At 30.3% G+C, this 26,098-nt stretch overlaps 1 protein-coding gene across 1 annotated transcript in view; it reads right to left on the bottom strand.

Annotated features, from left to right (window-relative positions):
* The window catches only part of LOC145247274 (uncharacterized), a 67,498-nt gene extending 42,435 nt beyond the window's left edge, over positions 1-25,063 (bottom strand). The window contains exon 1 of the mRNA XM_080108879.1: positions 24,062-25,063. Within this exon, the coding sequence (XP_079965005.1) occupies positions 24,062-24,925 (864 nt within the window). The 5' untranslated portion in view covers positions 24,926-25,063. The remainder of the gene's footprint in view (positions 1-24,061) is intronic.
* Positions 25,064-26,098: the final 1,035 nt, after the last annotated feature.

The following is a 26,098-nucleotide window of genomic DNA, read 5'->3' as shown; positions in this document are numbered from 1 at the left end:
ATACATACATACATTTTCGCTTATATATATAGATTAATGAAGAAGATCTTCCATTTTTATCCCGTTTTTATGACAAATTTGCCTTTAAAAAATACAAAAATATCATAGAAATTACAACTCGGAAGTATTTGCACGTATTCAATTTTAACGTCCGATCGATTTCGAAATTTCAAAGCAACCACACTTCATTTATATATATATATATATATATATATATATATATATATATATATATATATATATATAGCTGTTATTTGTTTTTGTCTTTTGCGATACGTTTTGAATGAATTCAATTATTTACGAAAGCGCATTTTTAGATAAATGAGAGTTGGGAATAATTTTCCCTTTAACCAACTTGGTATCCCCACATGAGGGGACATACATATTGTTTTTTTTTTAAATATAATTATCCACTGACACGAGTTTCGTCGTCTACGACTCATCACAGTGGCTGAATCTAGCCATATATATATATATATATATATATATACATATATATATATATGTATATATATATATATGGCTGATATATATGGATGATATATATATATGTATATATATATGGCTGAATATAGCCACACACATATATATATATACATATGTATATACAGACACAGACACAGATACACACACACACACACACGCACACACACACACATATATATATATATATATATATATATATATATATATATATATATAGCCTGCTTGAACCATTCCTTTTAATTATTAATTTTTAAACATTCCTACAAAAATATTTAATGTAAGATAAATAAATAAAAAATCATATCAAATTAAAAAAATGCAAATGAATTAAAATTTAATACACAGAATCTGTTTACAAGATGGCGTAGGGGAATAAGTGTTGTAAAATACATGCGTTACTTTATTTACATACATTTTTTTTTATTTCGGCTTTACAATATTAATGCAAGTAGAAATATTCTTTCTTTTCGAGAGTTTTAAAACTTTATAAGTATAAATTGATTTCGATAGTATTCCGAAATTGTAATAATGTCTGTCATTTTGTTTTTCTTTACAAAATGAATTAAATACATTGTGACCATTAAGTATTCGAAAAAAAAAACATTTGGAAGTATTTACACTATCAAATATAATATCATTGAAACTGACTTTCGCAGATTCATTAATCAATGTAAATCTTTTGATAATATCTATATTACTAAACTAATTACACAACCTCTCGCATGCCTGTGTATGTACGTACCTTTTTCGGGCATAATTATATACACGCTGTTATTATTTTATTTGATATTGAAATGAAAATACAATCGGATAAAATAAATCGAGTTTGCAAAGAATGCAATTATGAATGAATAATTAAATTATGAAATGAAATACACCTTGAGGTTTATAATTTAGCCAATCCAGTCAGTTAATATTTTATAAATAATTATAAAGTAGAATGAATTTCTCCGTGATCTTCGACATTTTAAAGGAATCTCAAATCATGTTACATTATCGAATAGAAAGTCATTTATGGCTTTAACATTCTGAGCCAAAATTCTTTTATTAAATAATTGAAAGTTATATAAACTATTTACACCCGTTTACAAAATAAGATTAAAATGTTACTTTTAGTTTTAAAACAATTCTCTTTAATTAATTATTTTAATGAAAAAGATACTGTAACAATAAAATTTATATTTGAAATTCTTACATTTTTTAATATTAATTTGGTAAAAATAAAAAAAGGCATGGGTTATGAACATAAAAAACCCCGCCGAAATTAAACATTAATGTTTTTGTAAATGTAATTAGTTGATCATTGGAAAACTTTAAATACGTCTCTAAACACAAAAGAAAAAACATTCATACAGTTAACATACCTTTACAACACACTCATTTGTTCACAGAACTATGATCACACGAAGAAATAACTCGTGCTAAACTTATTCAAGTAGTAGTAATTGCGGAGCAAGATAACTTATGCTCTACTCATTCGATGTGTAAAAATTGTGCGTAGAGACAACTAATGATTTGCTTTTTTTTGAGTCCAATGCAGGCTTTACTTATTCGATTAAAAAATAATATACATATATATATATATAGTAGAAATGGTAATTAATAAAAACTGAAGAAAGTGCTTAATACTGTTGTAGAGCAAATATGCGTTTTATTTTTTATTGCCGTATCTTTCTGTTAAGTTACATTATTGTTTCAGCTACCCGGCCGCTTTTTGGCCGTCTGTAGCTTCCTAAGACTTTTACAGAAAAAGTCTGAGGAAGCTACAGACGGTCAAAAAAACGTACATATATGTATATATATGCATGTATATATAATATGTATATATATAATATATATATATGTACATATATATAACGTATATAGTATATATATATATATATGTAATATATATACATGTGTTTGTATATATATACATATATATATAATATATGATATGTATATACAAAATAACTAAATTACAACAGCCTATATTCCAAATTTCAAGATGTTGTCCATCTTACATTTTATTCCTTTAAGTATGTTGACATGCACAATTTTGACAGCATCTGTTTCGTTGCGCAAAATCGTTCATTTAATTTAAATTTCAATTTTAGTGATTTTACTTCTAAATTCAAGCATGGCGTAATAACACAAAATATTAAAGGTGATTGCAACTTTCCCCCAATATTCGGATTTTGTAATCATGCCTATATGCATTTACAGGGTGGGTCATAAATCGCGCACCAAAGGATTTGAAACAATTATGATAGTAATAAACGTTATTTATTAAAACCAAACAATAAATTGAAAAACACGTTGTACATGCTGATACAATCATAAAGGAAGATGTATCTTATACCCAAAGAAAAGAAAATATATTTTGCTCCGAAGATTTTACAGTTTCACATCACTTAATTCTTTGGTGCGTGACTTATGGTCCACCCTATATTTTAATTTAATGAAGTGATAGGTAGTTTTCCTTCCGATGAGTTAAAGGTAAAATATAATCATTTATTGATATAATAATTAAATCGATTATTTAGCGCTAAGAGACAGGTATTGTAAAGAATTATGCATGTCAACATACTTAAAGAAATAAATTGTAAGATGGACAACAGCTTAAAATTTGGAATATAGGTTTTTGTCATTTATTTGTTTTATGCCCTGTAATTACATTGAGCTTTATAAATTAAAAAATTGATATAAAAGGTTAAATATAATTGATACAAAATTATATATATATGTGTGTGTGTGTGTGTGTGTGTGATAACAAGAAAAAAATGATGAAAATAGAAATTAAATAAATTATAATATTAAAACACGAAATTTAAATCAAGAAAGATGTCTTGTAATTTCATGTTTTACTTTTTGATGCATGAATATTGAATTTAAATTTTATCATCAATTTATTTGTTTTCAATTGCTAAATCTAGTATTCCGGGCGTTCTATTGTCTTGATAGGTTGTTATATAAAGTTAATATTAATCTTTGTAATTGTAATTTTATGCATTATTAAAAACATTTTTTCAACTGTTTTGATTATCTTCGACTGTGAAATTCTAATCAAGCTTAATTACGCCTACTTATTTTATGTTAAAATGTTATATATTACTTGGAAATACAAGTTAAAATAAAGTTTATGACAAAAAGTAATGTTATTCTGGATGGGAGTAGGTAAAATAATGTAAGAACATATTTCATGGGTCAAAATGGTTATTTGATTCACAAAGGAATAAAGCAATAATTGTTATACGCCGAATTAGTTTAATGTAATAATAAAAAAATATTCGCCTGAGTTGATTGATAAAATATAATTCTCTTTTTAATGTTTTGTTATTGGCAAAACCTCGCAACCACCCACTTAGAACGATGAATTTATAAATAATAAATACGTCTATGACTACTCGTGAAATTATCTCATCAGATTATCGCAAGTGCTGGTGTGCACACACGTGCGTGTTTAAATAGGAATGAAAACAGAGTATTTTGTGAATTTAGAAAAATAAAAATCGATTACATAATAATTATCTTAGATAATCTAAAATATATATATGCAATAAATAAATGTAAGTGTAATTTTCACAATGTCTCGGGTCGATCTAACCTCCGATTTTCTTCAGTTGTATCTTGTCGAAGTCCTTGAACATTGGTCAGAGTAGTTGGAAGAAATCAATTTTAAAAGTTACATTCTTCTGAAGGTCAAATGTTCAATCTTTAGTGTGAGCGATTAAAACTGCGAATCACTTAGAACCTCTATTCAGTCATCGCTGACGGAATGAGAGGAAGCTGCCCTCGTAAATTAAATAAAGGGTTCCATTCGAAATTCCGTGCAGATTCCCGAGTTTGAGAGTAAGATTCCCGAGTTTGACAAGATACACCTGAAGAAGGTCAAAGGTTACATCGACCGAAATGCTGTGAAAATGACATTCAAAATCAGAACTGTAGTCCAAAATTTCTAAATTATGCGAATAATCAATTCTTTAAAATTCGTAAATAAATGTAAGTTTCACTATACTATTCCCAAAAATTAATTTTACAAACATCGATCTGTATTCAAGTGCCCTTTAATTTCTCATTTTATTTATAAAAATCTTAGAATTTCAATTAAACTATTAAAATAGTAATTATAAGCACTTGGATTTTATTATTCATTTATAACAAAAGTGTTAAAAGCATCGACGATCTTTATGTACTTTAAATTCTAATCTTCGACAGATATTTATGAAAAAGCTACTTAAAAATATATATACATCCGAATTGAATTATCTTTCTAATTATTAATTTTAAAGCATCATTCCTAAAGCAAATTAAATTGTTTAGATTATTTTTTGTTGATAAGATCCATTATGGGAAAGATTATTGTAAAAGCCTTGGTTTCGGAGAGTGAAAACGTGTGTGTGTGTGTGTGTGTGTGTGTGTGTGTGTGTGTGTGTGTGTGTGTGTGTGTGTGTGTGTGTGCGTGCCATTTTCTTATTATTGTAGAAAAGAGTTTTTCAAATAATATTTTGTTTATAAATAAAAAATAAAATCCAAGTTCTTTATAATTACTTTTTTAATAGTTTTACATTTTTATAAATGGAAAATTTCCTAACAAAATGTAAATATATTACAAATTCACATTTTTTATATAGTCTAACAAATAAAACTCCATAGTAATGAAGTATTGAGTGAAGAATTACAGCAAATAAATTGTAGAAGCGACCGAAACTATAATTTTCCGATTTCAGATTTAACGGTATTGACACAATGAGAATTTTCTATTTAACCGATTCTATTTGAAAATAGAATTTACTAAAATTTACTTTAATTCATGCACGTGACTTTTTATTTCTTATCAATTTTTTAATACATTTAACAATAAAATTACATCAAACACTTTATGCGATTGAAATTTCAACGCGTGATCAATTTTAATGCCAAACCGATCTATTAATCTAAAAAAAAGATCACTCTAAAACATGTAATCTATATAAACTAAAATGTTATCAAATTCATCGCAGGAAGGTTTATTATAAAATTCATAGGGTTTCCTCATGTACAAGCACAAAAATGATAGATTTCATTTTTCCCTTTAAACATTAATTTAATATCGAACTTGTTTTCTATTAGCCCATTTAAAACCTTTAAAGTGTCATAGAATTTTAATAAGTCATCCACTTAAATTTTATCTTACCAATTACTGACCCTAACAACAGTAAAAGATAACCTATTAAGCAGACCTCGTATAGAAGTTAATAAAATATCAGAACCACTAATGATTAATAATAGATTTTGATATATAATTTTAATAATTACCGTATTCCTTGTTATTAAACTGTTAAATAGTAACTAATTTTATCAAAGTGAAAATAATTTAAGGTAAAGAACCACTCAAACATTCAATCGTTTATAACAGAATTTTAAAAAAGCTGCAAAATGACATATTGTTGGACACATTTATTTTTCTCTAAATTCCGTTCAAGTTTCTGAATTTTGTTTTTGAATTTTTGTTTATGAATTTTCTAGATGAGGATTAATGTGTTCTTCGGATTATTCTGACTACTTTTCCTATTTTTAATGTATTTTCACAACGTTTCACTCAATGTAACTCTCGACTATTCAACTTACAGATGTTTCTGTAAAAGTTAGTAATATTTCTGTCGACCTCGGATATATTTCTGTCAAACTCGCGAATCTATCTGTCTAACTCGGAATCTTCATGGCCAACTTTGGAAATATGCACGGAATTTCGAACGCAATCTTGTATTTAACCCACGGATTTATAATCTCATTTTGTTAGCAATGACCGGGTAGAAGTCTAAGTAATTCCTATTTGTATTCCCAGCATCGTCCGCACTGGCGATTGAATCTCCAAAAACATTTCGCTTAAAACTGAATTTTACGTATTACTTTATTGCGAACCATATACTTTAAAATTTTGGAACCTTAAATCTATTCTAGTTTTTAGATGTACAGTTTTACTACTTGTCATTATGGATTACGAATTATTGGCTTCAGGACATTTGCTTAGAGATGAGGTAGAAAAATGTAAGTATATAGCAGTAAAAAATTATAAAGACGCAGTTATATAAATGGGGAAAAATAAAGGCAGTAGTGAAAAATCTAAAGGTATAAAGTAAAGAGAAACAAGATACATACAATAAGTGAGTGAGATAAATAGGAAAAAAGTCCAAACTTTATAGGATTTTCAAATAAAGTTCGTGAAATAGCATTCAATGAGTTAAAGAAGAGAAAAATGTGTAATGCGCCGATGGTAAGAATATAAGATAAAAGCCCAGAGTTAAACTATCTTTTGAAGAAGTATGGACGTTGGCAATTTACCCATTAAATTTGTATATGCACCTACCTCCAAATATCAGAATTTATAAGCCAGTTTTTTTGCAAATGTATATTTCTTGCATTTCTCTTATTTTAATGAGTCGCATTTAGCTCTGAAATTCCATCGCTTTAAGAGGTTCTTTTTATTTTATTTTTCCTTATTAATTCTCATCTTTTATTTCTTATATGAATTTCTACTCCTAAGCATGTAGAATTTTTACTATCTGATAGGCTGGTTTTTTGTTTAAATTTAGAAATTTCATTTATTACGCATATATAGTTACCTTATCTATTACTAAATTATTTGGATTTCGCTGGATATTTTTAACCATTCATACTGGACTTTGCTTAGTATTCCCTGTCATTTAATCTATAAACTTACACTTTTCTTTCAATTTTCTTTCCCGAATGTTTTCAACAATTGAGCTAAAAAGAAAAATAGATACTTATTTACACTTACTTTTGCTAATTTTTTTTCCTCTGAGGAGAAGTGCTTTTCTTTGAAACTCCATGAAATAAACAATCTCTCACATTTATTTCGTATTCATTGTTTTGAATAAGATATTGTAAATTTTAGTGTACAATTTCTTGACCTTTTCTATTTATATTAGTCTATGTCATCGATACTGAGCCTTTTAAATCTGGATAAGGTTGTTGTTCTATAAATGTGCACTTTTATATTTATATTGCTGCACTTTCGAATTTAAGATTTTTTTTTAAATTTTCTTGCAAATTTTGACCCATTACTATATATATATATATATATATATATATATATATATATATATATATATATATATATATATATACACTAGCAGAAGTAACCGTCATTGACTGGGTTCAAAAACAGCCTATAGAAAATGGACTGTGATTGATGAAAGTATGATAGGTTGTAAAGAGATAGGTTTTGATACTCCAAAATTTTACCCTAAACAAAATATGGTGAGAGTAAAGATAATTTTCGCGAAAATATATATATTTTTTTTATATCAACTTTGTTTCCATTCGTAGCCAAGAGTGACCAACAAAATGATGTTTCCTTATAAAGAGAACTTTTATATATATAATAATATAAATATATAAGAAATAAATGTTACCATAGTCAAGAAAAGTTACTTTTATGGTAGAAAAGTTCATTGATTTGTATTTTTAAGTAGTTTGTAAAAAAAAAAAAAAATTATTTACGAACCGGGTAAAAAAAAAATCCAAATGGTAGCGACTTTGAAATGGAGAGTCCCGTTTTCAATTTGAAGGAGGGGCACCTGAGCACTCTGTGTTAACAATTTTAGAGAGTTCCGTCAACGTAAGAAATATTTATAAACATGTTTTCCGTTATTTTGTGTTTGAAGAATATTCGATTATGCCATGTGTAGTTTATATAAACATTCATTTAAGTTGTTATCGCCTCAAATTTTGTTTTAATTTCGGTTCGCTAAAATTATTTCAAGTAAAGAGCATTAAAAACTATTTCAAAACAAAAGAAAACATGAATTGAACTTTTATTGACTATGGTAACATTTATTTCTTGTATATTTATTTTTTCGGGTAGTCGTTTGTTGGCCTTTCTGCTAACCACTCTTATTAAATAATATCGACGAAATATCGAAAAACAAAGAAACAAAAACAGTTTTGAAAAATAATGAAGCTTTACTTACTTTATAAAATAATCCGAAACAGTTAAACGGGATATTAAAAAGTAAACACGTAATTACTTGAGTTTTTTAAAACAAAGAATCGTATAAATATGAATAAGAAGAAAATGGCTCCCTTTTCAAGTAGAACAGCTTCGTTTCAGTTTTACAGTATTGAACGGTGTAGTATTGCGCCGTCGGATTCAGGGTTGTGCTATTGTAATGTAAAGAATACGTAAAAGGGTTGTAATCAACTGAATTCCTTCTAGTACACTGACGAAAAAAACTAAAACAGATATATAAATAAAAATAAAAAGGTTATGCAAATGTTTTTAAAAAGACACATAATCACGTGAGCAGGATTTTTTCCTTCTTTTGACAGGATAACAAGTAACGTCCTTATTTTTTATTATTTATCTATCTATTTATTTTCGGAATAGTGCCACGTGCAAGTGGAGTAGGAAAAAACAGAGTAATGCAAAAATTTTTGTCGAGAATTGTCTAAAGTTCCGACTTTTTTTTTTTTTTGCTTTCACTTTAATAAGAATGTGAATTTATGAGGTGAATTAATGAGATGAATTTATTCGACACAATATGATTCAACTCAAAAAAATAAATAAAAGCTAATGTAAATTAAGATTAAATTTAAGGTGTTATTGTGGACCCTCACCCCTTTTTAAAAAAAAACCTTGTTAAACTTTGTGACATATTTACATTCTTTGGAGGTCAGGCGCGAACGAACATCCCATAATTTAATTATACCATATTTCTTAAAACTGAAAGATAATTATCAAAGTATACTTACGCAAATAGATATGAAAAGTCTTTGTTAAAGTGTGTGTCATATTTTCATGGAGTACAGGCGCGAACGCAGACCCCACAATTTTATTATACCATCCCTATTTAAGTTGAAACACACTTATCTAAGTATTCTAACGTACATCTATATCAAAAACACTTGTAAACGTTTTTTTTTTTCATTTTTTTTCATACTTTGCGGGCCAGGCGCGAACGCAGACCCCACAATTTTTATGAACTACCGTTCTGCCAGATCAAAAATACCCATTCCTGATCCTCGATACATCTTCTATCATTATATGTAATAAGTTTTTTTTAAATAGTCAACCATATAGGAGCCTATTCGTGACCAAACACACACACTACACACACACACACACACGTTCAGTTTTGTATTATATATATATATATATATATATATATATATATATATATATATATATATATATATATATATATGCTATTTTCACCCCAAACAAGGCTCAGTGCCATTTTGATGTAGGGGCTACTCTCATAGAAATAATTTGCAGGTATACTATGTAGGTAATTGAGCAGCAAAGTGTCTATTCACATTATACTTGAACTTACATGTCAGTACAGTTGGGAAAGCAGGAACCCGGAAGGGTTTCCCAAGGTCTAGTAGTTCTGGGGAAGAAGCTATTAGAGTAGTAGGCTTTCTTACATCTAGAGATCTCTACTCTGTATGGGTGGGATATATATATATATGGGGGTCTCGGTTTAATATATATTCATATTTCAAAAATATTTACTTACTTTCTTATTGTTAATATATTGTGAAATTTTATGTTTTTTGTACAGGACATTTTTCACACGTATATATATATATATATATATATATATATATATATATATATATATATATATATATATATACATACATATGTATATGATTACTATATTTAATCATATGAATACGAAAGTATAAATTTATGCGTAAACTTTAAGTATTTACTTCAACAGTGCTCAATACGTAGGTAGAGCTAGGTAGTATGCATAAGCCTGATAAATCCTAGCGTGGATGAAACGCGGAATATTCTGTGTAGCTTAATTGCCATATATATTTTATAAATTCATATATATATATATATATATATATGCGTGTCTGTGTGTGTGTGTGTGTGTGTGTGTGTGTGTGTGTGTGTGTGTGTGTGTGTGTGTGTGTGTGGGTGTGTGTGGGTGTATTGCTCCAACCCGGAATCCATGTTAATTCACATATAATAACCATATACCAGCTTTGAGAAAACAAAACAGGTAGGGTATGTACAAATAACACTGTTTAATTACCATCCTACATAAATGAACTGAAAAAAAAAGATTTTACCACGGAATGGACAATTCTGGCTAAAATAAATAAATACTTAAAAAGATGCAATTTTTGTATAACTTAATCTTTCGAGATACTGTCGTATAAATGTTACATTATAAATAAGTGTAATGAGATAATTAGTGACTACTTATATAAAAGAATATGTAAATAACATAACAGTGAAAAAAATTAATACATTTAAGAAGTATATAAATAGAGAGAGGACCTACGTTGTCCGAGATTGAATTAGGATCAACAAATGTTTCACCCTCTCATACTTTTGTCATAGAAATTGGTGAAATCGCCCATTTTTAATCAAATTGATTGATTGCCTGCTCTAGTAAGGGATCCTTACAATGGACCAGGAGGAAGTGTCACATCTCTCCCCACAGTGACTTAGTTCAAAATACTTTGTAGTCTACATTGCATTGTAGATAATCTTCTGTCGATTATATAAAAGCATCTTTAAATAATGGCATCACTTAAAGTTTAAATGCAAAAATAAAATAGCATGACTCAATTATGCTCCAAACAGGAACACTCACTTCGAACGCTCCCGTCTTATCAAAAAAACAATTGCTTGAATTAAAGTTAAACTCACAAAAGTCAAGTATCATATTTAATAATGCTCTAATAAGAAACCTTCATTTCGAACGCACACTTATCTTAAAAAAGAATCTAAAGTTTATTTTATAAGCATGTGTGGTAATAAAACTTCTCAAATGCGCTTCAGACGTAAGGATGTATGAAAGTGTTAACTTGGGTTAAATCGGACTTCCTTGTTAATCGTATTTTTTACGAGTATCAATTTTCGATACTTAGCAGACGCATTCCGATACAACACCTCCGCTCAAACACTCCCACACACATAAAGTACCTTTGTGTGAAATTTTAAGAAAATCGGCTCAGCCATTTCCCGAATTCATAGATAAAGTTGCTTTTATATATATATATATATATATATATATATATATATATATATATATATATATATATATATATATATATAAGTGAACATTTCTTTAACTTTTATTTTCGAATGACCTCTGAGTCTTGATAAGTGGTAACCCATTAATAAAAACAGAATGCATACGTTTATTATATAATAAATAATATTATAATGTGTTTATTATATTCTCAAATAGTTCTAGAAAATTCATAATTATTTTCAAGAGATTTAAAAAAAATATGTTTAAAATATTGTAAAATTGTAATTTTTCTTAGCCTTCCCAATTAAAAATTTTATTCGATGTTTAAATTGTATGTGTTATAATAATTTATCAATCCTTTGTAGACTAGAGACAATGAGAGAAAGAAAGAGCCGGCGACAAAGATGATATAAACAGGAATTTGTTATTTTAACGTTGACATGTAACTGACCATTCAAACGTATTTTTTCAGATTTAAATCACCTAACGCGAGAAAACAAAAAGGCGATAAATACTGAGGTTTTTTCATTTATTCAAGAGGTTTTTCAAGTTCCGATGATTAAATAAATTTTCTTAAAAACGTTTTAAATAATTTGTGAACGAATATTCCTACAGTAAATTGCGAAGACGACCCTTAATTTTGTTTATTTTGGTATATCTGCTTTTTCCATTTTTCTCTGAGTTTATTCCTAATTAGCACAATTGTTGCCCGGTCGTAAAATACGATCGTAAAAATGTATATGTTTTAATTCATGCAGCTTTCGATTTATTATTACAGAGAAAAGTCGCTATTGATTATTATATTATGCAAAATATATTATTGAGTTCAAATATTTTTAAAATATGAGACTTTGGTACCGTCAGCTAGAATCGAAACCAAAACATTTACCTTTTCAGCGGGATGCACGACGACATCATGTATGGATATCAAAAAGGTAGAAATTAACCCAGTTTATTGCATAAATGTATATTTCTTCATGCATAGAAGAGCAATTTAAGTTGACCTACGCCTACCAAGTTCGAATTTCAAAATTTTGACTCATTAGCAGCTGTTTATACTGGCGAAAAACCAAATCGAATTTGTTCTACATATCCGAATCTCCGATATATCAAGTTTTAAGGCTGTAGATCAAGAATTGACAGAGTATAGACCGTCTCACACACACACGATCAAGGTCACTTTATATATATATATATATATATATATATATATATATATATATATATATAGAGAGAGAGAGAGAGAGAGAGAGAGGGGGAGAGAGAGATTTAATACACATATTTTTTATATTCATAGTTCGTCTATTTGTGTTTTTCCTTTAATTAAAAATGTTTTTTTGTGTAACATTATAGATTTCTCCAAATTAATCGAAACCAAAAAATTTTGCTTACGATTTACTTTTTACTTTGACGTTAATGCCTGACCTATGAATATATGTTTACTACAAGACTAAAAGTTAATACATAAACCAATAGCTATTACGTTACGCATGCATATTTTTAATTGTAAACGAATTCTAAACATGATTAGGTGCATGCAATAACCAACAACTCCTATCATCAAAGATAAAGACGATAAAATACAATGGCGAAAAAGACTTAAAACCCTTTAAAATATTTCAAACACAACACACACACATATATATGTATAATCTGTGTGTGAGTATGTATGTGTGTACATGCATCTTTTCGCGTTCAATTATTTGACTACTCTTTAGTGAGTGTTAATTATATAGATATTTTCCGTCAAAGTTTACACTAAATAAAATACAAACCACAACTTTAATCTCCATCACAAAATATCTTCCCATCTTTTGATTTTCTTCTATTTTATATTATGTGTAAAACTGTTTTGTTATTGTTGTTAAATAACTTCGAATACTGAACTTTTCACAAACCTCCTATTTTCTTTTTAAGTTTATAACCTCTTGCTGTTAAAACTATTAAAACGTTCGATTTAATTAAAATAATATTTTACTATAAAATAGATAAAATTCAATGTTAATTTTAAGAAATCTCCATTTATTTGTGCAAAATTGCGAAAATTTTGCACAAAATCGGTGACTTCCTTTTGTGTGTAAATTAAATTATGTGTAGATTTGACGGTGTATCAAAAGCTCAAATTATGAATCATGGGAATAACGGCATTTGATACTGTTTTGTTAGATTTTACTATGCACAAAAATGTCATATTTTTAAAAAAATATTATTTTAAAATAGTCATGTATTTATTTGATAGTCATGCATTTATTGGATCACTAGCTAACCTTTTCTTATTCAATAAACATGTGAATTCAAATAGCTAACGTATTATTAAGTTTTACCTTATAGCAAACATTTAAATCATTTATCCGTCACGCATATATATACATATACATATATATATATATATATATATATATATATATATATATATATATATATATATATATATATGTATATACATATATGTATGTATGTATGTATGTATGTGTGTATGTATGTATGTATGTATGTATGTATGTATGTATTACATGTTTAAAAACCATTAAAAATTACTGTGAAAAATCATATTTCTACGATATGTTTAAAGGGGAGTTTATTTCGTATTTTAAACATAACTAAAGTCATTTTTATACTATATGAAAATATGTTTTTAATTTGTAAAACTGTTACCAAGAATTATACGTACAAAACTTATCATTTGGAACCATCGAATTTAATTAATTCGATTCTTTTAAACTTAATAATTTTATGAATTTCTTTTCTTTGCAGTTCAACTGATTTTATTATATTATTGCGTAAAAAACCGTTATTTTTTACAAAACATAATAATACTGAATTTATTTCTATTTTCTATTTATGAATTCAATATAAGTAAAAAAGAACATGTTTTTTATACATAAAAAATAAATATTTACAATCTTTTTAACTCCTCAGTTTTATTATATGTTGCAAATTTTCTCAATTCTGATATATATTCTTCGGAATTCGTTAAATGAGTAGGGGGGCGTACCATAACTATCTCTTCTCAATTATTTTACGAAAAACTGCAAATTCAATTAATTCTTAAGTAAATAAGTATGCATAATTTTTTTGAAATCTGACTATTGTTTGACCTTTGCTAGGTTTATTAAACACAGGTATGTCTTCGCCTTCAGAATGACGAATAAATTGAATCGTTTTTATAAAGCCTCAATAATTTAAACATGATTTTTGCCTCAGATTTTCAATTTTTTTCCTACGTTTTAAACATATATGGAATATCATTAGTTTATTTTAGGTTTCTGCCTTCAAATGGTATAAAAACTATTATATTAACATATATTAACGTTGTGCAGTGTTATATAAATTAGACCTAATTCTGTGACAGGTCTAGAGGTAGCTACTGATCTGAAATTGATTTTTATTTTCCAGTAAAATTATCTTTAAGACGCTTAATGACGAATGTTTTTTTGTCAGAATCCAATCATAATAGTTGTGTATTGCTTTCGGCCTGAAATATAACGCAAATATGTCATAAAAAGAGTGGTAAAGCAAAAGAAAATTTTTACTAAAATCCACAGTGTATTTTCTTAGTAACAAAATCTATGTCGTTAAGACTGATTGGATTTAACGAATTAGTGGAAAAATTATATTAATACAGCATTTTTTGTTTCCTGTATTTTTTGTTAAAATATCCGGAATTATGTGTAAAGATTGGTGTATTTTACGCAAAAGAAAAATAGCCAATTTTACCACTAACTGAAGATTTCTCGTAAACTCAACACTTACTAGAACATTGATTAAGGTAGATTGTTTTGTAAAGAAGGAAAATAAAATAAATAATAAAAATAATAGGAGATATTGTTTAATACAAATGTTTATTTAAAGGCTGTACAAATCTACAGTGGTTTGTTGCTGTCAGTCTGAGGTATAACGTAAAAAGTTGACACAAATTGTAAATTAAGAAATTGTTTCTTACTCATAATCCAAGTGCATTTCATTTTAAAAGTTACGGTGGATTTTGTTTAATAATAAAGATATTTTTCAATAGTCGTAGATAGTCTATATTTAAAAAGAAGACAATAAAGAAAGTCTCCGTCACCAGGGTAGACGTGTAGATGTCTGTTTTTCTTTCTAATCGCAAATTGAATTTTATCCTCCGAGAACAGAAAATTAGTTACCATGGTAAAATCTGAGAAAAAACTTAAGAAACCAAATATACTCGACGTGCATATGTTTAGGTGCAACAGAATATTACTAAAATGCAAAGTTCTATTTGATATAAAAGATAAGAAAATGAATGGTAAGCAACAGCACATAGAAATATGGAGCTACCATGATCCATTTGTACCAATTTGTATGTCTCTGTTCGTTAATTTTAATCTTATATTTTAGAATAGGATTGTATATATAATGTAGGCGTTGTGTTAATAAATACAAACGCAGATACAAAAATACAAACTTAAATAACTAAAATACTTGGAGGCACTCTGGAGAGAGGTTATGCTGTTACAGAAAGTGCATGAGAAGAAAAAATCGGAAAGAAATAAAAAGAAAACTGTATGCGATGAGTGACGAATAATAGATGTGGCCGATAATGAATAATTAGGTAAGTCTGTAATTTAGCGAAATTTGGAATGTATAATATAATTTGGAAATAGCCAATCAAACTATCGCAATGACAGAGAGGAGTAATCTGTAAATATATAGTAAAGTATAGCAGGAAAGAGTCAAGAGTAAGTCAGTAAAACTGAGATAATGACGACGGTATGAAAAGAAATATCACATAAAGTATCCCGGTGTAAGATAGTTACGGTTGTAGTGATGGGAGTAGATTTTGTGTCGGAGTGAAAATTAATTCAACTTCTTGTATGTATGATTTCTGTGCTACCAGTTTTCAAGAATTCTGGCGAAAGAACTGAACCATTAACTTCTCGCCCCATTAGTCTCCTCTCGCTTTTCGCAAAAATATTTGAGCCAAAATTAATCAAACTCTAGGTCATCATCTTACAGCTGCTTAACTTCTGACCGACCATCAATATAGATTTAGGAAAGCCCATTCCACAGCAGATATCCTAAATGTAATCTCTGAACGTGTATACCATTCACTGGACAAAGCAGGGGAGAGTAGAACGGTAGCCTTTGATATATCTAAGGCTTTTTGACAGGGTATGTCACGATGGTCTTCTAAGGAAAATCATATCATATGGTATCACTAGAAGAATACATAACGTAATTAAATCCTTCTTAAATAAGAGTAGAATCCACGTTATCTTCGACGGTCGTACCTCTAAACAATATGATATAAATGCGGGAGTACCTCAGGGGTCTATCCTTGGTCATTTACGATTTCTAAAATTCATAAATTACCTCCCTGATAAAATTGTCTCTGAGATGTGTATATTTGCTGATGACAGCGCGTTTTATAAAAGAGACGAGAGAAAAATAAATTAACACATTTATTTAAGAAAATGGCAGGAACACTGGATAAAGACCTCCACTCTTTAGTGGAATGGGAACAAAAATGAGTGGTCACATTCAATGCTGCGAGGACTAAACTTGTTTCCTTCAATAATTACAAGTAACCTTCTCTACCACTAATAGCAATGGTAAAAAAAAATTATCTGAAAGAACTTCCTTTAAACTACTTGGCCTAACGTTTTTTTGGTCTTTTTTTTACATTTTCACCCCAAACAAGGCGCATTGCCACTTTTGTGTAGGGGGCTACTATCAGGGGCAACAACTACTGGGGTACTATGTAGGGATTTGGGCGGCAAGATATCGGTTTACGTTACACTTGAACTTCTGCACGTCAGTACTGTTGGGGAAGCAGGGACCTGGAATGGAATTCCAGAGTCTAGCGGGGAACCTGAGTTGGAAGAGATACATTGAGAGCATTACCAAAGCTACTGCAGAGAAGGTGCTGGTGTTCGTTCTCTCTCTCTCTCTCTCTCTCTCTCTCTCTCTCTCTCTCTCTCTCCCGTGCTAGAAAGCTACTTAGGTCTGAAATTATCCTGTACCGCTATAAGGCCACGATTCTGCCATGTATGGAATACTGTTGTCGCATGTATGCTGGTGCATGCGCCACTAGTCTCTCACTCATGGACAGGGTTCAAAAGAGAGTCGCTAACCTGATAGGTCCTGAACTATCATTTAAGCTTCAGCCTTTGTCTCATCGATGAAATGTTGCATCCTTCTGCCTATTTTAATGATGTATGCTCTGACGAACTAAAAGCACTTGTACTCCTCGACGTAAATACCCCCGACAAACCCGCCAAGTAGCTAAATCCAACCTCTACAGTAGAGATCCCTAGGTGTAAGAAAGCCGTCTACTCCAATAGTTTCTTCCCCAGAACTGCTAGACTTTTGAACTCCCTTCCGGGCTCCTGCTTTCCCAACTGTACTGACATGCAGAAGTTCAAGTATAATGTGAATTATTTACAAATAATTTAAAACCTGCTTTACGAACTACATTTTTAACCAATCAAAACTCCGACTCCGTTTACAGGGTGGTACGATAAAAATGTCGCCTTATAAAAAGCGACATAATTCCATTTCAATATGATGAAAACTAGATTTTTTGGTTGCAGACCATCTACTAGTTGACCAATTGTGTATAAATCTCAAGAGCGATGTGTCTGAAAGCGACACAATGTTCAACCAGCGAGATCAGAGATGCGTCGCTGTACAACTCATACTCTCTACCGATCCAAATTATGTCAACAGGCCAGCACTTTAAAAATGCAAATCCGGACGGTTCAATGCTTGCGGGCACAGTTCAACGAGGTTTCCAGATACGATTATGGTATACCGCCTCACACCTTCGAAGTCGGCTTGCAATCAACGCCGAAATATGCCTGGATTTGCTGAAGAGTGTGGTGGTCCCCTAGTGCAATCAGATCGCAGCTGGCAGATCCTGGGTGTGGCAACAGGACTCAGCGCCGGCCCATAAATCAAAAGAGACCTAGATTCGGCTTCAGAAGGAATGTTTGTCTTTGTACCTTTATTTCACTGCCCACCTCCCTGATCTAAACCCGCTGGACTACGTCGCTTGGTTAAACGTCGAAAACATCTCCAACATGCTTCCAGTTCCGGACCCGTATCGAGGCGGTGATTGAGGCTGAAGGCCACTACATTATATAGATGGCAGCTCTACTACATAATCAAGTTATTTGAATTAATTTTTTCAATAAAAGTTTTAAAATAAAGCTGTAGTGTTGTTTTTAGGGCAACAATCTAATCGTTCCACCCTGTACAAGTCATATTATCAAAGTTATAGAATTACTGTAAACTTTATAATATATTCATTCAATCTTGGATAAAAAGAATATGAATTTATTTGTCGTTATATATACATACATATATATGCATACATATATATATACATATATTATTTTTAAAATATAATTATCCACTGACACGTGTTTCGTCGTCTACGACTCATCAGAGTGGTTATATATATATATATATATATATATATATATATATATATATATATTAAAATAAATATTTTAAGTATTTTAAATATATTTTAATATATACATGAATAATGTATGCACTTCCATCTAGTGACGCATATATTAGCGATTAAAATTCGGGCCGTTTTCTTGCCCTCAGACCCAAAATTTTTCTAGGAAAAATCGAGAAATACGATGCCATATATTTATCTTAGACTTACATTGTGGCTTGCAACGAATTTGGAGATTTTTCTCCACTTAACAATGAAAAAGTCAACGGTATTTTATTTTGTTTCCTTAGACAATTGAAAATGATAATAATTTTTATATGAAGAATTTAATTACTGACGTAATTGTATGATTTTCTATGCATATCTTCGACATATCGAAAATCATATATATATATATATATATGTGTGTGTGTGTGTGTGTGTGTGTGTGTGTGTGTGTGTGTGTGTGTGTATGTGTGTGTGTGTGTGTAAAGAGAGAGAGAGCGAGAGAGAGAGAGAGAGGATAATAGCGAATGCGAACAGTGACGAAAAATTATTTCCTTGTTTGTTTCAAAATTATTGATAATAGGAAATTCTCAGACATTTCTTCCTCACTCCCCGTTTTTATTTGATTTTTCCTTTTTCATTTTATCTCCACTTTCCATTCATCTTATCCTCGCCAAGGCGCGACAAAAAAGAATAGTTTTATTAATGCATAAACATTAATAATTTGAGAATAAATGGAGTATGATAACGTGATCGAATATTGGTACAACGTGAAATGCTACATTTTATTTGAACGCCTTGGAAATGTGTATCACTTTTAGCGATATTAGTTGCATATGCTCTAAATATTTTGTTAACGGTAACACGACGAACTTTAAAGACACAAAAGCAGTCGTGCGAACAAGAAAGTTTAATCATATTTACTTTTCAACAATATAGTTTATCAAAGTTAAAATTAAGTGTTCTTTGTTTTTTTTTGGGGGGGTTGTTTATTTTTACGGGAGTTTCAGCAGTTATACAAAATGGATACCATTAATATTGTCGAATAATTATAGTTCGAAAATTAGCAAAAAATAGTTCTATTTGCTTTATCTTTTATATTTTATGAGCTACTGGCTTAAAAATTAATATTTAATAGAAGTTATACGCGTTTCACATTTCGTAAATATCTATAGCCGTTTTGGTTTAGTAAGTTGAGAACAGAGACAAAGATGGTCAATTCTATCAGATCTAATGTTTACGGAAATTACGCATATAGCTTCTATTAAATATTAAACATTTCTTTTGAAGGCGGAAACATCATAAATTAGTTGGTAAAAGAAATTAGATTGTTTCTGACTAATTTCTAACATCATTCCCTTTAAACTATTTTTTGTTGGTAATTATAATGATATCCAAAATACTTATTTACTGCAATAAGACTAAAGTATTTGGACGAATTGTTATATTTTTACCCATTTGGAAAATAAGGTACATCAAATGAAGCAATTGAAAATTGAAGTTCTTTTGGATTCGATTTGACGAAATTTCTTTGGTTTTTGTTCTCTTCTCAGTTGTTTTTATTGTACGGCATATCAAGCCTTTTCTTTGATAAACATTTGTATTCATCAAAGACTTATTTTTCAAATATTTTTTATGGTTTATGTTTCCTCTATAATTTTTTTCATGCGATCATTTTTACATATTAATTCTTATTTAGATATTTATAGGGAAACGGTACGATCCATTGACACACCAGTTCACGTCATATTACAAGAGTCAAGTGATGTTGATCCTGGTCAATACCAAATAAGTGAAAATGTGGTAACATCAGGACAAGTAGAATTATTCTCCTAACAGAACAGTTTTGCATCAGTTTCATGTTTTCTTGCGAGGATGGAAATCATACATAATTATACTAAACATTATGTTTACAATTTTGATCAAAATCAATTATATAATATGGTAATAATTAGTATTTACGTGAGAACCTCGCTGGCTTTTAGAAAATCTGATCGTGTCTTGTGTCTTATCTCCCATAGAGGAAGTACATAAATACGCTTTTTTTATTAATGTTTTCTGAAGGAGGCGACATATTTACGCACAAAAAGAGTATTGTTAATGACGTAAATGTCGAACGGCTTTTCAGATGCTACCATTTTATAAAGGCGTAGAAGACGAATCTACAGGAAGTAAGTGTTCTATAATTTTTATAGATTTTTTTTATTATGGCGATTAGTGACGGTACAAATTACCAGCCATTAGACTGAAATCTTGAGAAGCTCTACATCATTCCAGCAATTATAGAAACAACTGGACTCATGAAGAAGAATTTCAAAAAATACCTCACAAATATTCCCGGTGAACCAAGAGCAAGAGAAATTTAAACAATAGCACTTAAAGGAACGGTTAGAATCTTTAGAGACCTCTGGGTTTGAATATATGAGATGCCCTGGGAATGTTTGGCATTCTGTAATATGCCCTATTTTCAGTTGGAACAAAATTATGAGAAAAAAAAAGATCATTTATTTTATTAGTTTTACTGACGAAACTCCAGTTATCAAGGTCCTTGTACAGCTGAATTTTATGGGCTAAATAGATTGTCAGTTGGAGGATGATCGCCACCACACGTGGATTAGAATAGTGATCACAAGATCATTTAAAGAAATCAATTATCAAGAGGAAGGCTCATCAAACACTTGTTTACATTAGACATAAAGACAAACATGTTGTAGAAACAGCCTCGTGGTAGTTGTTCCAGCAATGATATGTTCTGTTACAGAAATGTTTTTGCAGAGGTTCCGTTTTTTCTTGGTACAAAAAGAAACAAACAGGAAATAGTTTTTGTGATGGCTGTAATAAGACGAGTTCCTATTGTGAATGGTTTACAGATAAATGGGCAAGGATTATAGCTCGGGCGCACACATGCACTTTATATAATGGTGCATTAGATAGAGACTAGCAACAACTCTTCCGTGTGAAAGAGATTGTAGGAACGAGAAGAGATTAATTCCGCACTAGATTGCGAAGTCGATTTCTATTCTTTGGAAATACCAACGAGTGCTCTAAGCGATTATATTTTTAAGTCTGAAGAAACAATGATCAAATAGCAAAGAAAACAAAAGCAGTAAGACTTGCTGTCTCTGTTTTTTTATGGCAAATCAACGCTTTTTAGAAGTTACTTGCTACGGAAGTATATTAACTATTGTAAATTTGTAAATGCGTGTTATTTGCATGATGGCTGTTGGAATGAGAATAATAAGAAGGACAAGAACAAAAAAAAAATAAAATCAAGAAGTAGACGTAGAAAAAATTGAAGAAAAAAAATGGTAGAATGAATAGAAATCAACTTTGAAGAACGAAAACTAGAGGAGAGCATATAAATGAGATACACAGAAAGAAGAAGAAACAGAAGAAAAAAATCGGAAAGCGAATAAATACAGGTAGAAATATAAAAAACCGGCATTTTTAACAAGAACAAAGAAACGAATGGGTGAATAAAAACAGATATACAACAAATTTATGTTAATCAAAGCAAAATGAGTTACTCTTCTATCGATAGGAATAGCTTTTTTGAGAGACTTAAAAAAGAGTGTCTTCTCTGTACTGTTATGATTAAAAGTAAATAAGGATCTTAAGCATTGCATGCTGACCGTTGATAATCGTTTGAAAATTACAAAAGCTACTGGTAGAAACACTTTCAAAAATCGTCATAAATCGACTGAAAATGTAATATTTTCATTAATTGTCGAATTTTTAACCAGTGAATCTTTATGACCGCCATTTGCTTTTCGTTCTAAACGATGAGAAAAGATACTCTTTATTTTGAACAAAAAATTGCTTTAAGCATGATGACATAGAAATAAACCAATCCATGTAGGTATACAAGTAATGAACCTTTCCTTTGATGACATTTTTTGTTAACTTTTTTTTTGTTGTTGTTGTCATCTCTTTTTTATTCTGTTGATTCTTGTTGAAAATGTCCAGAGAAATTGTAAAAGAAATCGAAAACAAAGACATGGTAGAAATAAAAATATAAAACATTAAAATTAAAGATAATACTGATAGAAACACACTCAATATATACAACCAATCATGCGAAAAATTAATGTTTTATTATTTTCTTGATTTACGATGTTTAGACGATAATCGGGTCAATATGAGTTTAACAAGACAGCTTATGTTTTATTACTCAACAGCCTGAACACTACATTATATATTTAAAATGAATTAAACCATAGAGTAAAATTTATCCAAGTAGAAGAGAAACATCCTGTCTTTTGTAACATGTATTTGTTTATATATATTTTTGCAGCCCTATTTTACTTTGTTCAATTTTGTTAAAAATGCTAAGAATGAAAAACGAAGAAATAGTTAAAGAAATAGAAGAATTCTAGGAAACAGAAACAATAAAATTCAAAAGGCATATAAAGAAGTAGAAAACGATGACGAAGCAGAGGAGGAAATAGAAGTAAAAAAAAAATACACAATCGACGAATAGGAGAAATAAATTGCATTTTTAACAAAAAACAACACTGAAAAAAAAACAGCACTGAAAACAAAAAAAGAATAAATATAAAACAAATAAATGTTACTAAACTTAAAATAAGTTACCCTTCTACCTGTCTGAATAAAGTTATGTGAGTTTTAACATATTTTGAACCTATTCTTTGGTGAGGATGGTCAAAAACAGTGTCATCTAACTTCGGTTTGAACCAAAAAAACAAATTCCAACCATTCTCATGCATTGTTTGCTATTGTTTTCGTTGTAACTTAAGAGAGAAAACATTCTTTTTATTTTGAAACAATAAACGCTTTAAAATATGGTAAAACACAAAAGTCTTACCTGGACAAATAAAAGAATAACTTATCCTGGGTTTGGTAACGTTTATGTGTTTATATTTGATTTAGTTTTTGATACCTTTCTTGTTTTGTGGGTTTTATTAAAAATACTCGAAGAAATTACAAAAGATATAGAAGATAAGGAAATGAAAAATAACATGTAACACAAAGACAAAAATCAGAAATAGAATATGAAAAGTAGAGAACGAAATAGAAGAAACAAAGTTAGAGAAAGAAAACGTCAAGAATGACGTAGCAGATTTAAAGCCACAAGAAGAAAGCGAAACACAAAATAATATTGCATTCTTTTTACTTTGCCCTCAAAAGAGCAAATAAGGAAAGATTTACTGACCGTTGTGTCTGGAAGCCAACAAGGTAAGCAGTTTGAATTATTCTGAGATGGAGAAGTCAATTCGGGTATATCAGCCGGATTATGATTGACCGTAGACCCCCGAGCCAAATGATGATGGTGATGATGATGATGGTGTTGGTATTTGCCGCACCTTTGGTCTTGTACGAGAGTTGCGTCATAGTCATGAATCATGGCCTGCATGTTGCGAATGTAGTCGATGGCGATGCGCAGGGTCTTCACCTTTGAAAGCCGCTTGTGGCGCGGCTCATACGGAACGTGACGTCGTAGGCGCATAAACGCGTTGTTCACGGCTTGTACGCGTCGGCGTTCCCGCGCATTTCGACGTGCCACTAAATGCGGCGGCTTTTCGCTGTGCGGTACGTGCCGGTAACTAGATTTCGAAGCCGATGATCGACGTAGACTCCGGCCGCTAGAACCCATTGTCGTACCGTTTGACCCCGACGATGAGGACGATGAATTTGGAGAAATTTGACTTCCGTTGTTCATCACGGCGCTCACTGTTCCTGACATCGATTTCGTTATCATTAGGGAAGAAGATTTTTGTCTTCCTTGGAGTCCGTTACTATTATTATTATTATTATTATTATTATTATAATTATTATTATTATTATTATTATTATTATTATTATTATTATTGCGAATGATATTCCTATTGATTGCTGAAATTGTGAGCCCCAGATGTTGTGACTGTTGATGTGATAGTTGTTGATGTGATATATGTTGTTGTTGTTGTTGTTGTTGGCTAATTAAGTGATGATGGTGCACTTGCTGTTGTTGTTGATGTTGTTGCTGTGACCCCGTATGGTGTTGCGGGCCTCCAGGGAAGCTGGTGTTATTCATCATAATGCCGTTGTGGTCGCATCGCCTTCTCCTATGTATCTCTTTCTCCCTCTCTATCTTCCTTTCTGTCTCTCTCTTTCTCCCTCTCCCTCTCTTTGTATTTTTATCTCCTCCTCCAACCACCTCCACCTCCGACTTGTAACTGGTCGACGGCGGTGTTGAGACTGAGCTGCCTTGATGATGTCTCTTGGTTATGATGGCTTCCTAGGCCAGCCGCACCCACAATATGGAGAAGCCGACACTCCTCCCCCGATCAGCCGTTGTCTGTAGCATTACTGACGGCGACCTCGCCACCAACCCCCGACGTCTGCCATGGCTTCCGCACCGATCGGCATCGGTGCGTGGTGGGCGTTGTCTCTTTCCACGTGTCAACTCGCTCACTACCTCCTGCTTCCCAAATTTAACTTATCTTCCTTTCTCGTTTAAACGGCAGTGGCAGTATGAGGCTAACTCACCCTCCGTCTTTGAATCTCTAGATTCAAAACTTCTTTTTTTCTTCTTTAATCTTTTCACAAAAGGAGAATATTTGTATGGTTGGTGAGAAATTAGTTACATTTAAATGGATTCGCTTATTGCTCTAAAACATCCTATTTTAACTTAAATCCTTGTTTAACAAGAGAAAAAAATGAGTGCAAAATACTATAAAGCATTTTAAATAGAAAGTTATAGTAAGTTTAATCGTCGACGCGAAACGAGAACAAAACGATGTTCGGAAAAGAATATGCTCGATATATTAATAAACCAGAATGTAGATCTTCAACTTTTACAATGCTTTGTATATTTTTAGAAAAATAAAATAATTCTGCTTTTCTTCTTTACCTTTTACTTACGGATTATTGCAAACTATCAAGCTTGACACCCAGTAAAAAGAAATACTCCTTTTTACAAAAATCGGTCACCCTTTTTTTCAAATAAATATTTCTTATTTTTACAAAAATGGTATCCCCTTTTTCAATTACACATACATGAAAATGCTATCATTTTTACACAAAACCTTACCCGTTTTTACCAAAAATGTATTACCGATTTTTACACAAAAAATGTTAACTTTTTTCTTAAATAATGTTAGCCCTATTTACAAAAGAAAAAGAGTGAAACCTATAATTATATATTTCTTTAATTTATTTATACATCAGAGATGTTAGCCATTTTTTATAGCAATTATTTAAGTCAAAC

Source organism: Euprymna scolopes, chromosome 25 (genome assembly GCF_053919585.1).
Source record: "Euprymna scolopes isolate OS-2025 chromosome 25, ASM5391958v1, whole genome shotgun sequence".
Lineage (NCBI taxonomy): Eukaryota > Metazoa > Mollusca > Cephalopoda > Sepiida > Sepiolidae > Euprymna > Euprymna scolopes.
The sequence above is the reverse complement of the archived record's forward strand: the minus strand, read 5'-3'. Positions and strand labels throughout refer to the sequence as shown.